We start from the raw sequence: 16758 nt of genomic DNA on the forward strand, positions 1-16758 counted from the left end.
ATGAAGGCCCCAGAACGGTCAGGCTTTAGAATGTGTGATGCTTGTGGATAAAGTGCACCATAATAAATGATAAAACTTTATGTACATAAAATATCTAACACGTTTTTGAGTGCTCTTCAGGGCTAAAACTATGGCTTAATCACCAGGCTGCATTCCAAGGTTTTTAGACTTTTGCTTTCTGGATCCCAGTTGAGTAGAGACCTATTTGTGTGACAAGGTTTACACATTTTAGGAATTTGCATCACTGGACACAGGCTTCAGACTTTTCTCTGGCTTTCCTTATTTGCATACTTTTTCCAGGGCAATGATTTAGAAATTATTGAAGCTGGTGGGTGAGCCTAACAGCTAGGCAACTAGGATTTTCTAAAGAAATTAAACCTTCAGCACCTCTTGGAATTCATTTAACCTCCCCAGCGGTAACCTTGAATGTGGCTCGGGGTAAAAAAAAATGGTGAAAGCAGTAACCCTGAGCCACACTCGGGGTAGCTAAAACAATAAAAAACAATAATAAATACTACGTTATCTGGTCCGCTGGTGTCCTTCTTCGTGATCCCTGTCCTCTTGCATCCTCCAGCCAGCGTCCCCTGCATCTGATGAGTCACCCGATAGTTCCCGTAATGTTGGTGCATTCAGCTGTTATGTTGTGGAAGTGGCGGGAACTTCAAACTATTTTGTATTGCATTCAATACAAAAAACCTGTGGATACAGTTGATTTATTTTTTCTTAAATGTATTTAATTTATTCTTTTGACATGATTTTGTGTTTCAAACTTTATTATACTCTATTATAATAAATATTTTTTAAATATATATTATATCAAATATATTAATACTATTATATTATACTGTAAAATAAATTTTCATGAAAACAACATACCACTTTTAGACATATAAATCCAGACAGAAATGAACTGCCAGGAGGTTAGGGCAAGTTTCTTCTCTTGGGCCTATTAGGGCTCAATAAGCACATTGGTCACCACAGAAGAGAGCAGAGGAACTGATTATTACAATGAAATAATCAAGCAGCTGGCAGGTTAGCTAAGGTTAGGAGGATAAGGAAGAGGACGATTTCACCTTTTTCTAGAAATAGGTTTGTACTGTGGTGGCAGCCTAAATATTCATCTCACTACAGGTTTTCTTCAAAGAAAATAACCCCTTAACTTAAAAGTTTATCAGCAGTAATGGGCAGAATTTTCCAGACAGGTTGCAGACACTTCACACCTAACTACAATCAATTAGAAAAACCGAAACTTAGCCCTCTTCACACCCATTTCCACCAAAACATTATTAAGAGATGGAAAAGGGTGTAGTCTCACCTATTTATATTTTACTTTAAAGTGTTACTCATTGTACGCCAACACAGCTCTGCTATGCTGCATGTATTAGCACTTAGCAGCTACTCTTGTTGCAGCAGAATTTATTGCTACTAATCCACAAATGTAATTGAAAAAATAATAATATAATAATAACTAAGAAAACAGTATACCAAACAGTCCTAGGCTTCTTTTACACTTGCAATGGAAAATAGCATGGTTAGCCAAACCTAGGTGCATAGCAAACTGCTGCTATTATGCCCAGGAGTGGCACATAATCTAGTTAGTTTTTGTTTGTTTTTTATAAAAAGGGTGAAGCACCGTCCCCTTAATTAATTGAATGATTTAATTGAATTCATGAATGGCAGCGCAGAGCCTCCCGGGATACCTACGTCACCCAACCCAGGAGGCTCTTGGCTGTCCTTCCTGAGCATGCCCGAGCATCTCGGGAATGCGCTAAAGGAGCCCTTTCTCCTTTTTTTCCCATCTACGTCCACGTAGGAAGAAGAACCCTGAAGAACAGAGAAAAGATGGTGGCAGCTAGTGTGCCGGCCCAAAGACGGATACCGGGACATTGCGGGACCCAATGGAAGAAACCTTCCGATGTAAGGGTAGGGTAAGGGTAACTCTTTTATATAAAGCAAAAATTAACTTCTTATTTTTCCTGTAAATTCTTTAAAAAAAGGGGGAAGCCCCTGCTGAATGAGAGCACAGAGCCTCCAGAGATATCTACGTCACGTATTCCAGGAGGCTTCGGGCTGCTCCTTCTACGAAAGCACAGGGAAAAAAAATTGGCACTTTTTTTTATTTACAGCAGTATATGTCACCCAGATATTTTGCACCTGTAAAATGTGGGATTGAGTTAGGTAGGCAGATTAAGGCCAGGTGTGAAGGGACCAAGGGCTCTGCTGAAGTAATGGTGTTTTTTTTTTGCAGACATTTTTGCTTTAACACAATAATAATAGTAGAAATGCATAACAAATTGTATTTTATTTAAAAAAATAATTACAAATATAAAAATGGAAATGTCAGTTAGAAAGAATGAGGTAATGTGTAAAGTCGCCAAACTTTTGGACCTCACAGACCACTAAATTTATAGAGTCTGGACCACGCATGGGCGGGGAGCCGTGTGTCATAAAAGGGGAGGAAGCTTCCCGCAAAGTGATGTTATGATGCCAGATCCGGACCACTCTCCCATTGCAGGTCTGAGCCTAGGATGGAAGAGTGGGTGGGTTGTGTCCAGAGACACAGCCTGCCTACCTTTCTGAGCTTGTGATCCATATGGGAGACATGGTCCGCGCCTCTGGTCCTCCTCCAGATCCTACTGGGGGCGGCACACCAACCACAAACATTTTCTCATGGACCACTTGTTGGCGACTGCTGGCTGCCTTAGACTGTATTAGTCACATATGATTATGGACTTTGTACAGCGCTGCATAGTATGTTGGCGCTATATAAATACTGTATTATAATATTAATAATAATAACCTCTTAAAGTGATACATTTCACAGAAACATTTACTTCATCAGACTTTGTACATCATCCGCCTCTGATGAAGGAAGTGTTTCTGTGAAATGTATCACTTTATTAGGCTGCAAACATTTGAGATCTTGTTTTGGGGTTGCAGTATTGTCAACACATTGATCATTCAAAGAACTACAATCACAAGTACATATAGTTATACTTTATGGGGTCCATTTAAAAAAACTGTGAATCTGCCATTCCCTCAGACATTTCCTGGTAAGAATCCATCACCGCCATTACAGACATTCCCGCTTGGGACCTGGAAGATTCACCCGAGGGAATGTTTTTTAAATAAAGCTCTATGAGTTCAATGTGGCCATTGAATGGTCAGTGTGTAATCCTCTATGCGAGGCCCTGGAATATCAGAACACAAGGGGACACGTGAAGTGAAAGTAGGAAATGACAAAGGAAGAGTTTATGGTTATCAATGGGTCAATGTGTGGACAAGGAAGAGGCTGCTGTGAGCTCATTAAAGAAATCTCAGGCTGGGTAAATCTGATGAATTGCGTTTACACTGCACATGAAGATTTTAAAGTTATAAATAAACGCATCTGCTCTGACTTCCTGCAGCTAGTTTGTAAAAACGTGCGAATGTCTGTGACCGAACATTCACTAAAACCTCAGGAAATGAGTGCATAAGAAGGTGCATTCTGAGAGCAGACAACAGATGACAGGGAGGGGTTTTCTGTCACAGAGTCTGCCAGTACATCAGACGGCAAGCGCCATCTTTAAACCTGGCAAACACTCATCTATAGGGAATGTTCACGTCTGCCATCTTGTTTTCAAACCGAGGCTAAGCTCACTTCCTTTTAGTTCAATGCTGGAAGGATACACTTTTCATTGTACATATACTTTCATGGTATGCAAATACTTTAGTTTTAGGTCGGATTTGCACAGTTTGATTGACGCATTACCTTTACATGGAGGTCGTATGTGAAAATGAGATGTGCAAAGGAATGAAGGAGGAGAGCAGAACAGCCCTGCACGGCACCAGCAGCGATCCTAAGAGCAGCTGTCATCTGATACAGGTAACAAGAGTTCTTCCAATTGATCCATTACAGGTGACAACAGGAGTTCTGCACATTCATGTAATATAGGTGACAACTAGAGTGCTGACAGCTCTGAGCAATCACCAACTATTGACAGTTTGTAGTATTGATAACACTATCGAGTGATTGGCATGCTATCATGTGACCATGTTAAAGGCTGGTGATTGGCCACTCAGGTCACGTGTGTTTCATAGCTGGGAAGTAGGTCACATGCTCCTCCATACAATTATATACACAGAGTGGTACAGATGGGTCTGATCAGAGCAAGAGTAGTACTTCCAAGATTACATTTACAGCCAAAACAATAAAACCCCCTGCCTAATATTGTGTACCACCATTTGCACCACTAAAGTAAGTCTGACCAGTTGAAGCAATGGGCCTGATTTATTAAAGCTTTTCAAGGTTGGAGAGCATACACTTTTATCAGTAAAGCTGGGTGATCCAACAAACTTGGAATGGATTTCCCAAAAGTCATTTGCTATTTGTTAGCAAATGTTTTTTTTTTTTTTAAATTCTGGACCAATCCTTTCCAGTTTTGATGGATCATGCTTCTTTGATGAAACTGTATTCTCTCCAGCTTTGGAGAGCTTTAATAAATTAGGGTCATTGACTCCACAAGAGCTCTGAAGGTGTTATGTGGTATATGGCACCAAATTTTGACAGCAAATCTACAGTCACACTGCCTCCACCGGCCTGCATTCTTCCCATAGTGCTTCCTTCTGCCTTTATTTCCCATGTTAACAACATTCACCCACCTATCTGCTTAATCTATAGGAAATTGTTAATTATTAGATTGACCACTTTCTTCCATTGCTCCATGGTCCAATTTAGATTCCCAAGTGCCTATTGTATGCGGGCAGGATCCTCTCCTCCTGTGTCACTGTCTGTATCTGTCAGTCATAGGCAACCCCTATTTAATGTACAGCGCTGCGTAATATGTTGTTGCTAAAATCAATACTGTTTTTTATTAATATTATTATTAATAATATTATTAATCAATGTCTACCTACAAGCTCCCTTCTTGGACTACTTTTTTGGTATAAAAAATGACCACTATATACTGGGAACACTCAGCAAGACCTGTGCCGGCAAAGTTCCTAGAACTCTTACGAATTCCATTTTTCCAACACATCACCTTTAAAAACTCACTGCCCACTCTCTAGCTTCTATATCTCTTATACCTAGATTATTGATCATATTCATCTCACTTGTAACTGGTTTTAAAGAGGACATTTCTCTTACTTTGTGAATTCTATCATTTTTACTATGAAACCCTCATAATATGAAGTCCTCATGTAAAGTGTTTAACAGACTTGAATAATGTCTCAGAGGGCACGTGTTTGTTAAACACTTTACATGTGAACATAATGCCATCTAGTGGTATGAGCTGAGTATAAAAAATTGTTTTTCTAATGGCACTTTCACATCAAAAAGGTCTCTGTTTATACTCGAATATATATGTTACTTTTTTTTTTTAAGTCAATATATATTGACAGTACTGAACTTACATAATTATATCTACATGTTTTCTTCCTTACAATCAGGAATCTGATATATCAACGGTTAGTCATCTCGATTATGTCACAGAACAAGAAGTTGCAGAAGACAAGAGCATCTCAAAGAGGAAGCTGAACCGGAGAAAAAAAAATGGAAAAAACATTAGGAATAGAGCACAAAATTATTCTCCTCAGATGTCAAAGGAAGCAGGTGTGATTTGTTTTTAAATATAAAGGTTTCTCACTGACTTCCTTGTCTCGCATACATATCCTGTAAATTAATGCTTTTTAGGTACCTCAAGAGCTGCTGCTGATTTGTAGTGACTACTTCTAAGACACATTGCTAATCTCTAGCTTTACGCTTAGCAAATTTGTTGAGAATTTTGGAGAATTTGAACCACAACAATCTGTCACAGTTTTAGGGGAATAAAAAATCTATTATCAAATGCAAGCCGACAGAAATTGCCAGCAGTTTTTTTTTATAGTTTTGATGGGTACATTTTAAGGCATCCTTTCCTAACTATTTTAACATGGGGAACCTTTGAAATAAAAACTAGTACTTTAGTGTGATGTGCAGAAGGAAGAATGCCTCTAACATTACTAGCCAATGGAAAGAATGTCACCCTTACTGATGGCCAAAAAACTTATTGGTGTCAGTTAAACTGATCTGGGAGGTACAGGTTGTTCATAGCTCAACAAACTCCTAGCAACTTCTAGACGAACCCTGGTAGACTAACAGGGGTTAATTTACAAAGCTATGATTCCATTATATCCCAGAAGGCTCAGTTCATAGCAGGCTTTATTTAGCCTGATTTTTTAAGTAGTGATGTAAGGCAAATCCCCTTTTCCATAGTTGTCAGGGTACCAAGTGTTGGAAGTTTGAAGATTCCAGTTGGAAGATTCCCTCTCTTTTCATTTTCCAATAGCACTATAAAATATCTGATTTTCTTCACTTTCATTCCTGGTGACATTCGTGAGCAGAACAAAATGACAGCAAACAAAAAATCACAGGTTTTTAATTTATCCAAATAAAAAAAATCATTTAGTTGTATTTTTTTTATAAAATATGATATTTCTTGTTTTTTGCCATAACTTGCATAGTTACATAGTCAGTTAGGTTGAAAAAAGACATATATATATATTATGTTCAACCACAAAGGGAAATAAACATATTCCAGATAAAAACTCTTTAGACATATAGTTGATCCAGAAGAAGGCAAAAAATCCTTATAAAACCCCTGGTTCGATTTGCTTCAACAGGGAAAAAGAAATTCCTGATCTCATGAGGCATTCTGATGTTCCCTGGATCAACAGTCTCTGTTATTTTACTTTAAAGCCTTAATACCCAGTTATATTCTGTGCTTCCAGAAAAACATCCAGCTTTTTCTTAAAGCAATCTATAGTAGTTGCTGAAACTATTTTCTGAGGGAGCCGATTCCACATTTTCACAGACCTTACAGTGAAGAATCCCTTCCTTATCCGGAGCTTAAACTTCTTTAGGATGCAAAGAGTACTCTCTTGTTCTTTGTATTGGCCTTAAAGTGAATAATGGGGAAGAGAGTTCTCTATATGGACCATTTATATATTTATACAGGGTGATCATATCCCCCCTTATACGTTTCTTCTCAAGGGAGAATAGTCTGAGTTCAGCTAATCTCTCCTCATAGCTGAGCCCCTCCATTCCTTTTATTAGTTTAGTTGCCCTTCTCTGCACTCTCTCCATTTCCACAATGTCCTTTTTGTGAACTGTTTTTATAACTTTCCTATTATAATTTTATGGTACTATACATACTGCAGTTTAATAGTCTTTAAAAGATGATCCCACTTTTGTGTTGTTCCTAAAATTCTGTACTTGATGTTGATGATTGTTGTTGTTTTATGTTCTATAATGTAGCTGTTATTCTGATTCTTTCAGTGGAAGTTCAGTCCAGTATTGGAGACTTGGTCTTGGCAGCAGAGATGATGGAGAAAGCAAGTGAATCAACATTCCAAGACCCAAGTGCAGTGAATGAATATATTTTACATGACCATGGAGATTATTGTGTACCGGATGATCCTGAGATCCTAAAAAAGATGGTGGGAGAGCTGAAGAAAGTAACCCATCAGCAAAGCCAACTTCTCCTCTCACTGCAAGAAGCACTCAGCAGCAAAGAGATGCAATGTCATTCACAGCAGGTAACATGCAAATGTCACAGTGCTGCTAATCATGTGCTGGCTTTTTCTTTCAGTCATTTTCCCTTCAATTTCATCTGGTGAGCCCGTGACACACTTTGAGATCTATTTAAAGCAGGGAATCTGACATTCTCTCAAACATTCCTTGGTGGAGAATCTTCCAGGTCCATGTGTTTCATTGGTCGCAGTTGATGTTAGGGAATGCCAGGGAATGTGTGCAAATATCCACTAGTGCCCAGGTACCCAAATCGATAGATCTCAGCCCAAATGGGTGATTATGCATTGATGTCTTGTAAAAGTTCTGGCTAATTTATTTTGGTGCAGGTAGTAACAGTTGTGTTGGATTTTTTCAGTCATCATTGCTGTTTCCCCAAAATAGGATAGGCACCATAGGTGCTTTGGTAGTGTATGTATATTACATTAAAATGCAATATAAGCATTAAAAGTGTGCGTGAAATTTAATTATCCTGGCATTGTTTATCACTTTTATTATGACTGGACTGTCAATATTCCTGGGTATACTCTCTTTCATAAAGACCGAGTCAAACGAAAGGGTGGTGATGTCTGTATGTGGGAAGTGATTTAAAAGTGAATGTGAAAGAAGGAATTGCAGAGGGAACAAGCAATGAGGTTGAGGCATTATGAGTGGAGTTGAATGTGGGGTTGAATAACACACAATTAGTGATTGGAGTCTGTTATAGGCCCCCAGTGCTAAGGAAGAAATAGAAAATCAACTACTAGCACAGATGTGGTCAATCAACTACTACGCAGCAAAATGTGGCAGTGTTTTAATCATGTGATATTTCAACTACTCTGACATTGACTGGAGTAATGGCACCACAGGAACAGCAAAAGGGAGGAAATTTGTGAATTTAAAACAAGATAATTTTATAGCACAGTTTATAGAAGCCCCAACTAGAAATGATACTCTGCTGGACCTAGTTCTTTCTAACAATGCAGAGCTTATAACAAATGTGCAAATAAAAGAGAATCTGGGTAGCAGTGACCATAATATGATTTCATTTAATGTAAGTTGTAAACAGGAAAGCTAACAACATTTAATTTTAAGAGAGCAAATTTTCCATTATTAAGGACAGCTCTCTGTGACTTGGACTGGGAGACAATATTGTCCTCAAAGAACACAGAACAGAAATGGGAATGTTTCAAGTCTATTCTACAAAAGCAATCTGAAAAATATATTCCAATGGGTAATACGTTTAAGAGGCTAAAATTAAAACCTATGTGGCTTACAGCTAATGTTAAAAAAGCCATAAGGAACAAGAAAAGGGCATTCCAAACAATTATTAATGAAGAATCACCTTCATCATTTGAAAACTATAAAGAATAAAACAAAAGATGTAAAAAAAGAGATAAAATGTGCAAAACTTCAAAATGAAAGTCAGATTGCAAAGGAAAGTAGGGCAAAGCCCCAATTTTTAAAAAAATATATTAATAGCAAAAAGATCAGATGTGAGCACGTAGGACACTTAAAGGATGTCTCTGGGTTAGTAACTGAGGATAAAGAAAATACCCTTTTTTAGTTCTGTGTACACGAAAGAAAAATGGCAGAGCTCAAGTCCAAATTCATAATAGCAATGCCACTGCCTTAAATGAGTCACAAAATTGATATGATTGAGAAACAGTTGGGCAAAATTAAGGTTGACAAAGCCCCAGGACCCAATGGATTACATCCGCGTGTCCTCAAAGAGCTGAGCTCAGGTATTTCAAAGCCATTATTTCTATTTTTAGAGACTAGTCACTGGCAAAGTACTAATGGATTGGCGTAAGGCCAATGTGGTTCCTATCTTCAAAAAGGGAGCAAAGTCATTACCATGTAACTATAGACCAGTTTAACGTCCATAGTTGGAAAGGTCCTAGAGAGTTTGATAAAGAGCCACATAGAGGAGCTTCTGCTAGAAAATAATATGTGATGGTCAGCATGGCTTCAAGAAAGATCAAAGTTGTCAAACAAATTTACTCTCTTATTATGAGGAAGTAAGTAACAGGTAGACAGTGGAACAGCAGTTGATATAGTGTACTTGGACTTTGCTACACCGTACCCCACAGACGGGTATTATGCAAGTTAGGGTCAAAAGGTTTAGAAAAGTCAATCTGTAAATGGATAGAGAACTGGCCTAAAGATCGCATCCAGAGAGTTGTAATTAATGATTCATACTCTGAATGGTCTAAGGTTATTAGTGGAGTACCCCAGGGTTCAGTGTTGGGACCTTTACTGTTTAACATCTTTATAAATGATATAGAGTTTGGGATTGAAAGTACCATTTCTGTGTTTGCAGATGACACCAAACTATGTAATGGAATTAAGTCCATACAAGATCTCTATAATCTACAAGCAGACCTGGATGTACTGTTTGATTGGGCAGCCAAGTGGCAAATGACATTTAATATTGATAAATGTAAAGTTATACACTTGGGAGCTAACAACATGCATGCTTCATACTGTGTAGGGGGAATACATTTGGGGGGGGTCAGAAATGGAAAAGGATCTGGGGGTTCTGGTAGATCATAGACTTAATAACAGCATGCAATGCCAAGCTGCAATATCTAAAGCTAACAAAGTTCATTCTTGTAATAAAAGAGGAATAGACTGCAGAGATGGAGACATTATCCTACCCCTGTACAAAGCATTGGTCAGACCACATCTGGAATATGCAGTCCAGTTTTGGGCACCAGTTCACAAAAAGGACATTGTGGAATTGGAGAGAGTGCAGAGAAGGGCAACTAAACTAATAAAGGAATGGAGGAGCTCAGCTATGAGGAGAGATTAGCTGAACTGAATCTATTCTTCCTTGAGAAGAGACTTATGATCACCCTGTGGGGGATATGATCACCCTGTATAAATATATAAATGGTCCATATAGAGAACTTCCTTCCCAATTATTCATTTCGAGATCTGGAGGAAAAGAAGTATATGCTCCTGATAAGGAAGGGATTCTTCACTGTAAGTGAAAATGGTGAACTGGTCTGTGAAAATGTGGAATCGGCTCCCTCAGGAAGTAGTTTCAGCAACTATTATAGATTGCTTTAGGAAAAAGCTGGATGTTTTTCTGGAAGCACAGAATATAACTGAGTATTAAGGCTTTAAAGAAAAGATAACAGTGACTGTTGATCCAGGGAACATCCGATTGCCTTAGGGAATCAGGGAATCGGGAAGGAATATTTTTCCCCCGTTGAAGTTTTATATCTGGGATAACTTTATTTCGCTAGTGGTTGAAATTGATGAACTTATGTCTTTTTTCATCCTAACCTACTATGTAATTATTTAGTTGCCAGAGCGGGATATAAAATATAATGCACACTGCAGCCCTGATGTGTTCCTACCACACATGCATACCACCTTTAACAAATTATTGATAATTCAACAATTATGACCCAACAAATGCATAGACATGAATTTATGTTTTCACCTCTTTGAAGTTTGGGCTTATTTTATATTTTTTCTACTTTCCTAATTAAAGGAGCAGTGGGAGAACGAGAGATGGATATTGATGACTGACATGAGCCAACAGATTTCCCAGCTGGAATCAGAAGTAAGAAACCTGCGCTGTGAGAATGAGACTCTAGAGAAGAAAAACAAAGACTTAGAAGAACAACTGGAGAGAAGTTCTGGGACCGTCCTGTACCTGGGCCAGCAGGTAAAGCACCAGGAGAACAGCAGGAATGATGGAGGATTCTGTATGAACAACATCAAAAATGATAGCAAGTGGGTACGATTCTATACAGGCTTTGACTGCTATGAGCATCTCACGGACTTCCTCAGCTTTCTTACTGCAGACCACAAACTGTGCTCTGGGAAAATCCGGAAAAGATCAGAGGTCGGACCTCAGAGTGCTCTGAGCTTAGAAGACCAGCTTCTTCTTGTCCTCACAAGGCTGCGCTTGGGGTTGTTGCTTCAGGATTTAGCCTTTCGATTCCGAGTATCTGAGTCCACTGTTTCCCGGTATTGGCTGAATTGGACAGATCTCTTACATGCAAGGCTAACTCAGGTAACATCTTTAAGTGACATTGTATTAAAAATCAGGATTTGTTCAGAGAATTCAGTGAACTAGAACAGCTGCTGCCTATAATATTATTGGTTATGAGCTCAAGTAATTATTTATTCTAATAGACCCAAAGTGTTTGTCTTCAATCTACAACAGCTTTTCTCAACCAAGGTTACATGGAATCCTAAGTTTCCTTTGATGTTACTAGGGGTTCCTTGAGCTGTTAGTAATTGTGGATTATGATTACTGACCACTAATATAAACTTCTTCATTACCCACCCACATTTGGAGGTAATCATCCAGGGATAACCAAGGTTCAAATGATCTGACCACCAAGGTAAGGGAAATTTCTTCACTGACAACGTCTATAAGTCACTAACTCGCCATAAGTTGTCACTGTGTTGTGTTTTTAATTCATAATATTATAATTTTTTCATCATAATTAAGTTAATGGGTAGATCATTGGCCTTATACAATGATCTACCCAGGTTGTCAAATACTCTTAGGGCTCTATTTATAAAGCAGGCAATCTGACATTCGCTCAAACATTCCCTGATGGGAATCAGTTACTGCCATTGAAACACATGGACCTGGAAGATGAGAGGAAATTTTGAGGGAATGTCTGATTCCCTGTTTTATAAATAGAAACCTTATAGAGTGGGATTCATTAATACCTAAAAAAAATCCATAACAACTTGCACAGCTGCTAAACTTGTCAACATGACACCTTAAGGCTTAGAGAAAATCAATGAGAGCAAATTGACAAAGAAACACCTTCATGTGTGAGCTCTGAAATAGGCTACACTTTGCTTTCAGTACCCTAAGGTGTTAGAAAGGAAATCTCCCCAGGCAATATGCTGCTCTAAGCATTGTTATTCCTTTTTTATTCAAACTTAACAGATGCTTTCAGGCTAAAGTAGAAAGATATGGACAACCTGGTCTGCTGTGTTGTCAAAAAGTGTTTTTTTTTAGTTAGTTTGAAGAATGGTTAGAGAACGAGAGTCTCATGTCTACCTCCAACAGGGACTCTATTAGAGGGGACTCTGCAACAGATACACAGTCAATAATATGAACCTGACTTCTAGCCTTCCCTTAGCATTATTAAAATTATGTCAGGACAAAGAAGTAAGGTGACATTTCTCTGGAGCTTTGCATAGTAGTAAAAACCTGGCAGGAACCCAACCCAGTCCTACTCCTCGCAGTAATCTGGATTGTTTGAAATGCAGTTTTCTCAGCAGGGGATACAAGGAATGATCCCCCGATAAGGAGTTGTTTGACCAGCTTCATTTACCATAAGACGCACCTGACCATAAGACGCACCCCGGTTTTAGAAGAGGAAAACAAAAAAAAAAAACCTGAACCAAATTGTTCAAAGAAATATTTATTAAAATATAGCAGAATAATATTTAACGAGAGAGATTGCACATTACACATTGCACTACAAGACTATAGTGACAGGAAAGCTACAGCTCACCTGTCATAAGATAAGGACTTGCTGCACAAGTAACCCAGCACTGCTCACCTCACACTGTCCTCCTCCTGCACTCTCTACCACTGTGACATGGAGCCTTCTCACACAGAAACACATCCCCAGTATCTCTATAGACGTGAGCTGCTGATAAACACAGGGACGGGGAAGGCAGGGCTCTGCGATAGATAGGCTAAGGTAGGGGTGGACCGCTTAATGTTTTTTTTGTAATCCGGGCAGGGGAGGCTGCAGAACAGAAGGGGCCATGCTGCAGGGGGGGGGGGGGGCACACACACTTTTGGAGGGAACAAAGTGCGTCTTATGGTTCTGAAAAATAGAGGTGGAAAAGCTGGGCCAGACAGTGGAGTCAAAATGTAAGAAATAGTGCTTATAAGAATTGCAGACTAGACAATTGATGATTGGTTGTGTTTCTTTGCAATCTGTTCAGTTTTCTATTCCCATTTCTAGATACCCATTTTGTACAGTGCCAGATACCTGGATCTTTTTGAGCCCAAAAGAACAATACAGTACCAAGGACTCAACTGTACCATTATGGACTGTACAGATCTATTCTTTGAAGTTCAGGCCAAGGACCGAACAAAGCCAGCTTCTACACACCCATCAAGAAACCATTATTTAAGGCGAGGTTATGCTATTGCCTCTTCCAATGGTTTCATTACTTTTTCATCAAGTGTACCATTTGGAATTGCTACCAAGGTCATGGATGGACAACCACAGGAAGAAATAATGGGTGGAATTAGCCCACCATTGCACTTTCCAAGTTTTATGAAAAATGTTCCAGTCCAGCTGACCCTCCAGCAGCAGGAGATGAGCAGACAAGTCCTCAGTCTCTTGAGTCTCATAGACAAAGCATTAAACTTTCGTTTCTTGAAGTGTGTGTATCCACAAAATATGGAGGCACAGGTGGATCGAGCTTGGGTAATCTGTTGTTACTTGGCTTGCTTGCTACACGATCCCATGGGATTATCCTAAAATTGCTAAATCTAAAGAAGTTCCTGTGTAGGTCTAGTTTTATATTTTTGCACTAAATATTTTTTTTTTGGGCTAGTTTTACAGAAGTAAAAAGTTGGTTTGTGTTGATCTTTATTCTGATACCAAATATGTTCAAAACAAAATGACCAAAATCTTCACCATCCAAGTAATCTGTTAAAAAAAAATGTACTTCTAGAGTGGAGATCTCAAATTACAGCTGTATCCTCTTGTGACCTGGACGGCAGCAGGAATATCCACTTATTGGCCACCTATCTCCAATACTTCATAAATAATTTCTTCATACCAGAGTATGCAGCTCTAAGTCCTGTGAAAGAATCTACCATTTGTGTTTAGTCTAGAGCAGTGTTTTTGTGAACTTTTAAACAATGGGGAACCCCTTGAAATAACTTTCAGGTCTTTAGGGAAAATATAATTACTATATCCACAGCTGACAATACTGTGGTGTTCAATTAAAAGAATGTAGTTTACACCACTGGCCATTCGAAAGAATGTCACCCTTACAAATAGCTAGATCATTGGTGTCCGCTAGACTGAGTGTCACAGACTTGCTCAAGAAACCCCCGAAGGAACCCCGGTTAAGAAACACTGGTCTAGAGTCACAAACTTGGGCAATTTAAATAGCTAGTAAATATGTGATCAGAAATTTATTTGAAGTAGCTTCCGCAACATATGTGCACTAGCCAGATAAATAATATAAATACTTAACAGTTGCAGGGGTCAGATGTGGCTGGTTATAAAGCAATTACTACTTGTAAAGAATATGTAAAAAGTTAGTACCCTGGGTACAGGTGCACTTTGTGTCTCCAAACATCTAGTGGTAGTTCCAAGAAATGACTAACGGTGCAATTTCAGGGGCACAAGTAGGACAAATCTGTTAGCCTTTAACAGGTAATGCCTGAATAAAAATCAAGGTAAGCACTATAGGTACTAAATTAAAAAGCTAGATTTTGGAAAAATGTAAAGTTCATATGAAGTTCTAGGGCAGTGTTTTTCAACCTTTTTTACATTGAAAAAATCTTGGGGCACACCACAAATCAAAAATGTTACAAAATGACAATCTGTAGCTAAAGCTGCGTACACACCTGCAATTTTTCTCGTTGGAAAGGATCTTTCACGATCCTTTCCAACGAGAAAAGACTGCACGATGCATGAACGATGCTGTACATACAGCACCGTTCATGCTCTATGGAGAGGGGAGGGGGAGAGCGACGGAGCGGCACCCTGCTGCGCGCTCTCCCCTTCCCTTTCATTAGGATCGGTCGTCGTCCATCGTCCGTGGATCCGCCAGGACGGTCGTCAGACGATGGACGACGACCGACTGTACACACGGCAGATTTTCGCCCGATAATTGGCCGATACCGATTATCGGGCGAGAAAAATTTGCCGTGTGTACGCAGCTTAATTCTCATCTCTTAAAATAAACACGGCAATTAAGCTACCTTACTGCCACCCACTGACATGGAAGAGAATTACATTACTCTGCCAGTCACTACAGCAGACACACGACAATGGTAATTGGATAATTTCTCACAGTACACCTAAAGATCTCTCACAGCACAGTGGTTGAAAATCACTGTTCTAGGAATTGGGTTTACATATGCTATACATGACCTGCCCAGATTTTTGGGGCTGCAGATCAAGTATTTAAGGACTTGTACACTTCAGCAGTGTGGTCAGGCATCTGTTATAAAGGCTTTAAAACTGCTCAAAGCTTTAAACAGGGGCTGAAGAATGTTTTAAGATAGTTATGAATGCAGAACTTTAGTGGCTCAGCCATCCCAACCATACTTCCTGTGTGGCTATCGCAATGCAAATGGACATTTTGCTTTTAAACATTAGGAGCACTGTGAAATTAACTACTACTACATGTATTTGAGTAGGCCTCATCATATTTAGCCATTTGTTGTAACTGTATAGCAATCAGTTGCTACTTTTAGAAATTATATTTTTAAGTGTGATTATGACATGTACAAAAAAAACTACATGAACCTGCTCACAACCTTTGGGAGACAAGTTTACCCTTTTATTGTGCCTTCCCTGGTTCCTTTCTCAACATGCTGCAGGAAAAAAAAATGATTTTCATTACATACCCATACATCTTTTAAACCCAGCGACATCACTAGGTTTCTGTTCTTTTTGCAATACAGGCATATTTTAACTGACTGGAGGGGCCATTAGGGTGCTGCACAGATTTATAAAAAAAAACAAAGTTGGCTTATGCCAAATGCACACTGCCAGACTCTCAAGGTGTGAAAGTTGTTTTTGAAGCTTTGTTGCCCAGACCAAGTTTACCAAGTTTTTTAAAAAGAAAAATTAGATTTAGTTACATAAACTATTAAGGATTTCAAAATAACATGTCATATGACAAGGCCTTCTTTAATACATAAACCTTTGTAGCATATTTTTAAAAAAGTAGATTACATTGCCGGGGAATGTACAGTTTTGGGGCCAGGAAATCATTTTATCACATTCATCAACATCCCTTCAACAAACACGTCTACAGGGATTTCATTGCAAAGTATATGCTTTACAGCATCTACCCAGATATAAGCTGAGTAATACAATCACTTTTCTGCCAAAGGCTGAACATGAAGCATTGCTTTAGCCACTACAGTGCCATTCATGAGCACTACTTCCCTGGGCTCTCCATATCTGCAGAATTTGTCTCCCAATAGCAGACACAACTGGAGACTTATAAAGAAAATGGAGAAGATGGTA

General features: G+C 38.9%; 1 protein-coding gene across 1 annotated transcript; it reads left to right on the forward strand.

Annotated features, from left to right (window-relative positions):
* The first annotated feature begins 3495 nt into the window (after nt 1-3495).
* Nucleotides 3496-16688, forward strand: LOC140341439 (uncharacterized). The gene is made up of 5 exons (XM_072427217.1): nt 3496-3865; nt 5431-5593; nt 7298-7557; nt 11034-11561; nt 13495-16688. Exons 1-5 carry the CDS (start codon nt 3758-3760, stop codon nt 14017-14019), a joined length of 1584 nt encoding a protein of 527 aa, XP_072283318.1. The 5' UTR covers nt 3496-3757; the 3' UTR covers nt 14020-16688.
* Nucleotides 16689-16758: the final 70 nt, after the last annotated feature.

This window comes from Pyxicephalus adspersus, chromosome 11 (assembly GCF_032062135.1).
Source record: "Pyxicephalus adspersus chromosome 11, UCB_Pads_2.0, whole genome shotgun sequence".
Classification (NCBI taxonomy): Eukaryota; Metazoa; Chordata; class Amphibia; order Anura; family Pyxicephalidae; genus Pyxicephalus; species Pyxicephalus adspersus.